This window comes from Palaemon carinicauda, unplaced genomic scaffold, assembly GCF_036898095.1.
Source record: "Palaemon carinicauda isolate YSFRI2023 unplaced genomic scaffold, ASM3689809v2 scaffold1823, whole genome shotgun sequence".
NCBI lineage: Eukaryota > Metazoa > Arthropoda > Malacostraca > Decapoda > Palaemonidae > Palaemon > Palaemon carinicauda.
Genome location: NW_027169396.1, coordinates 31,016 through 36,629, shown reverse-complemented (window position 1 = coordinate 36,629; position 5,614 = coordinate 31,016). Strand labels below are relative to the sequence as shown.

At 35.6% G+C, this 5,614-nt stretch overlaps 1 protein-coding gene across 1 annotated transcript; it reads left to right on the top strand.

Annotated features, from left to right (window-relative positions):
- The first annotated feature begins 989 nt into the window (after nt 1-989).
- LOC137635834 (uncharacterized) lies at nt 990-4,778 on the top strand. Its single transcript, XM_068368270.1, is given in 8 exon segments — nt 990-1,645; nt 1,731-1,835; nt 2,029-2,151; nt 2,221-2,391; nt 2,529-2,658; nt 4,215-4,277; nt 4,279-4,428; nt 4,659-4,778. Coding segments are annotated over 8 exon segments (1,518 nt in total).
- Nucleotides 4,779-5,614: the final 836 nt, after the last annotated feature.

The window sequence follows — 5,614 nt, the reverse complement described above, 5'->3', positions numbered from 1 at the left end:
GGGGCTGTGCTGTTATTCATCTGGCTGGTAAATTTTCTGGATAAACTATGTTCCATTTTGTCAGAAAATTACAGGAAAAAACAAAAAAGTGAGAGAGAGCTGAGTGAATGATTGATAATCAGTCGTCTTCAAAGAAAGGAAATTAATCAAAACAAACGGAAAAAAAATAAAAACTTACAAATTCTCGCATTGCATTATGCTTGTGTTTTACTGCAAGGCTTCTAAACCCATCACCTGCCACTGATAACTCCATCTCTTCTTCTTCATTTCTTCCTTTAGAATCATCCCCACCACTCAATAAACTCACAACACCAACACCAACACCAACAACTAAAACAAAACATATTTTCAATATTCCATATGTCCATTTACTCTTTGGTACTAACACAACACAAGCCTTTTCTTGTCATTTCTATTGTGGCCTTTGGTGGTGCAGGAAAGCTCTTTCCCAGCTTCGATTTAGACTCCTTTTCCTTTTAAAACACAACCCAGATTACAAAATCAAGTCTTTTGGCTATTTAATTTGAAGTTTGTATTTTTATCAACTGGGTTGGTTTTGCTTTCTCATGGGTATTTTTGGTCTGAGATCTAGGTGGCTGTGTTGACTGAGTTCCAAAGATCTGTACTTTGAAGGTAAGTTTTGTTGTTGTTCTTGTTCTTGTTATGCCCTTTTGTTTGTTGGAATTTTCTTGTTCTAATTGTATCTCATTAGAAGTTTTTGTAAATGTCTCTTTTGTTTATGATATGTAGTTCAATTTTGTTGTATGATCTGTTTATTCAAAATTGAGATGCTTATTTTCGTTTTGTGATTCTGACTTTTGTTAGCTTTATGTGGAAAAATTATGACTACAGTAAAGACTAGGAAAATGAGCTTTATTGCTTTAATATTGGTATCAACCTTAATGTCAGATGGTGCATTGATTAAATTGCATTTTGTTTTTTTTTTCTTATGTCAATTATATAGGCTGTGGACATTGAAATAGAAAACTATGGCCAATGATCTTAATGCCGAATTATCCAAGAAAGCTATTTTTGGTCTTAAGGTCTGGGAAGTGATTGGAATTTCTGTTGCATTGTTCATCATTATTATTCTCTCTATATTGTCTTTTTGTTTAACGTCGAGGAAGAAATCAAGAAGGGCTAGAAATAACCTTCCCCTTAGCCAAATCCCCACTGTTTCTAAGGAAATTAAGGAAGTTAGGGTGGAGCAAGTATCAACGAATGAGTTTGTTCTGCGTGATGGAATTCTTCTCACCATTCAGGACAAATCCAGTGACAAAGAGTCTGATAAGGTTATGGTTCATCTGGGAATGGAAAAAGTGAAGAATGAAGATAATAGCAGTCAGTCAGGTTCATTTCATTATTTAGATAAAGATGGAGGGTCTATATCAGGGGAAGATTCAGGCAGCGTAACTATGTACAAGCCGTCATCTTCATATCCCATTACTGCTCCTTCTCCTCTTACTGGTCTGCCTGAGTTTTCTCACTTGGGATGGGGCCACTGGTTTACATTAAGGGATCTTGAACTTGCTACCAACCGATTTTCGAAGGAAAACGTCCTTGGTGAGGGTGGATATGGAGTTGTTTATTGGGGAAATTTGATCAATGGGTCTCCAGTGGCAGTTAAGAAGATCCTCAATAATGCGTGAGTTCATGACTATACCATTCAGTTGCATAATTTTATTATGATTAGTTCTCTTTAGTTGAACTTCTTGAGTTTATCTCTTTAGGGACCAGGCAGAGAAAGAATTCAGAGCGGAAGTTGAAGCCATTGGTCATGTGCGCCACAAGAATTTAGTTCGTCTCCTAGGGTATTGTATTGAAGGAACACAAAGGTACCATTTTCTTTAACTTATGTTTTTAGGCCTTAAAATTTTGAATTGTTACCTTGTAATGATCTATTTTATTTAGAAATTTATGGAGCTCTTTATAGGAAAATTGAGGAGTCTTTTTTCATCATATACAATTAAGTTACTGCTCTGCAAATACGAAACCTTATGTTCTCATTCAATATAACTATTATCACAGGATGTTGGTTTATGAGTATGTCAACAATGGAAACTTAGAACAATGGCTTCATGGAGCTATGCGTCAGCATGGATATCTTACTTGGGAGGCCCGTATGAAGGTTCTCCTTGGCACGGCTAAGGCGTAAGTCAATTGATTTACATCCTTTTTTCAGCTCTCTAGTTCTCATTTGACTTGATATACTTGTTCCAGTCTTGCCTATCTGCATGAGGCCATTGAGCCAAAAGTGGTTCACCGAGACATTAAATCAAGCAATATATTGATTGACGATGACTTCAATGCAAAAGTTTCTGATTTTGGCTTGGCTAAGTTGCTGGGCGCTGGGAAAAGCCATGTCTCAACTCGAGTTATGGGGACATTTGGGTAAGTATGTTTTCAAATTTAGGACATAACCTACATTGGGATTCTTTTGTTTATCTCGCCTCTTGTCATTATATTTCTTATAATATGCTCATAGAGGAGTAATATTTTCATCAAAAAATTTCCTCAAAATTTGGCAGATATGTGGCTCCGGAGTACGCAAATTCTGGTCTATTGAATGAGAAAAGTGATGTTTATAGCTTTGGGGTTTTGCTTTTGGAAGCAATTACTGGAAGAGATCCTGTGGACTACGGTCGTCCTGCTCATGAGGTATGCATTAATTACACATTAGAAAATTTATTGAACTTAAGAAAATATGATTTTCAAATTATATTTATTCAACTATCATCAATAAATTATGCAAGTTAAGTCGACTATGGTAATTACTCTATGCTGTTCAATAGTTGGTTGATATCTAGGGATCTGGATAGCCATCTCTTATGGCCATAACTTGCTTGTCCAATCCCACTGTGTAGATTAACTTGACACTTACCGATTGCTTTGGATTTCTTCTGGATACTTTGTTTCTAGATTTGTAAATATGTAATTCTATGTGATGTGATCTACCTGCTGACCCTTTTTTGTTATATTTTTTTTACTTTAATCTTCTCTAGACTCTAATATCGAAAGAGTTTGAAAATTTAATCCTTAAGACAAATATGATAAAACTAGTAATTAAACCAAAGAGAGCTCTAACTACCAAGAAGGATTGGTGTATGCGTTTTGCCTGAAATTCAATGATAATCTAGATCCTGACATTTCTGGAAGATACTTGTACTGTTGTACATTATCCTAAATCATACCCCCTTGATCGAGGATTCAGTTTCCCGACTTTCTAGATCGACCAGACTTGCTGAGAAAATAACCTTACAAAAACCCACCCTTGTTGCACGGTTTCTGCTTCTGTCGCTACAAGGAGATTTATTTCAATTATGCACATGGTTCACCACCTTCAACTTGACTTGCTACCTTTTTCCCCTTCTTCGGGCCTGCCCCCTTTCTGATATGTAATGTATTTGTGTAGTTCAGGGCTGATTCTATGTTGCAGCTCTGTCTTTCTATGTGCGTGTGTGAGAGCGCGCGTTACTTCTCCTAATTTCTGATTTCCTGACTAAATAGAACTATTTTCAAAAGTTCAAGTCAGTTAATCTTTTCTACTGTAGCAATTTTCCCATTTTTTGATCCCAGCTTCAAATTCCCTTTATTGTTAGAGGGAAGATTTGTTCAATCCATTGGCCGTGCATTTTCTGCTCTACTGGCTGTAGATATGATACTGAATCTTTACACACTAAATATAATCAAATATGTGCACCGAAGAAAAACAAATTAAAGAATATGTAGTTCTATGAGTTCAGTATCCTATCACATTGGTTCTCTTCCATGAGTAATCATAACTGATCAACTTCCAAATAAAGCACAATGGTGTCAAAGGATCCTTGTAGCTGACCCCACCTTGTGGGAAAAGGTTTTTGGTTGGTTTGTTGATCAACTTCGGATTGTTTCAAGTTGCCCCCCTGGTGTTCACATTATTTATTTCAACAAGTACATTTTCCAAGTTGATACAATTAATTATGTTTCCAATCTTATTGAAGTTTCTTTTTGGTTTATTCAAGTGCATTATTTCAGAAGCAAATGTCTATTATGGATTAAATGACAGCTGCTCTTTTAAATCATTATGCCTTCAAGATAATATATCTTGATATCAGAAGTATTGATATATTCCATAGTTTGAATTTATTTATTTTTTGGGCATCTCCCAAGCATTTGTTTGCATTTTTATGAACATTTTCAGGAAATTATTTAAAATGAAATTATCTTTCTTGTAGGTAAATATGGTTGATTGGCTGAAAATGATGGTCGGAAGCAGGCGGTCAGAAGAAGTGGTGGACCCCAAATATTGAGGTAAGGCCATCGACAAGAGCTCTAAAGCGTGCCCTTTTGACTGCATTGCGGTGTGTTGATCCCGATTCAGAAAAAAGGCCCAAAATGAGCCAAGTTGTGCGCATGATTGAGTCCGAGGAGTATCCTATAGCAAGAGAGGTTAGTTCAATCTTTCTAGCTCAAATTTTTGCACAAGCAGATTAGAACCAAATCAATAAATTGATTGCTTTCAGCCATTTTATTAAGCTTACCCTCATTCTATTCTATTATATTACTATATCTTCAAATATTGTAAAGCTCATTGCACACTTGCTTGTGAACTATTTCTATATGCGCCTTTGCCAAGGATTAGTTTAATTGATTTGGATTGATGATACTCATCTTTTCAGGATCGAAGACATCAAAGAACTCAGAGAGGCACCAGCGTAGATATCGAATCCCAGAAAGAAAGTTCTGACACAGACCAAAGTGATTATCCGGGTTCAAGGTCAGGCAAAAAGCAGACATAACCGGAACTACCAATTCATTCTCCAGAACTAGAGGGTTTATAATCCGACGATGAGGTTACAATTTTTTTTTTTTTTTGTATAATCTTAAATTCTTGAGTTTGCCTTTTAAATTAGTTGTCAATATCTAGGGAATGGGGCTGGAGAGGAAAACGATCTTTATTCTTTTTAATTTTCCATAAATTTGTAGGTGGAGAGCTGATTTGATTGTTTGTGTATTAAGGATACGTTTGGGTGTATTAGAACCCGCATTGCATTAATTTGGTGTAATCATATGTTTGGTTCCAAAATGCCCAACACAACATTGTATTATTTAGTGTTGGCTTTGCCGCATTAATCAATGATAGTGGGAGTGTGGGTTTTAGCAGATATATATATATATATATATATATATATATATATATATATATATATATAAGGAATCGTAGAAAGATGCGGCGATTTTTTCTAGAAAATCCCCAACGAAAATACACATTATTCCCTCTTTTGTATCAAATCGATCATAACCGCTACCTACATTCCATGTAATTGTGCACCACAAATAGGAACTAATAAAGAGACCAGCGATCCCGTAGAAAGACATCACGATCCCTTGTGAAAAAAAATTGATTTGCTGAGACGGAAATAAAGATAGCAAATTCCTATCAAAATAACTAGAAATTCCAACCACTAAGAATCCTAATAAACCTAAAAAAAAGGATAAGAGCCCAGCAGAAATTGCTTGTTTTGCGAGAGCTTGCTATAAATTATATATATATATAGTTTCTTCATTCGTCTCCCAACATTTTCAACACCCAATTCAAATCCCTAACTTCCATCACCTTCAACCCCAAATAAAA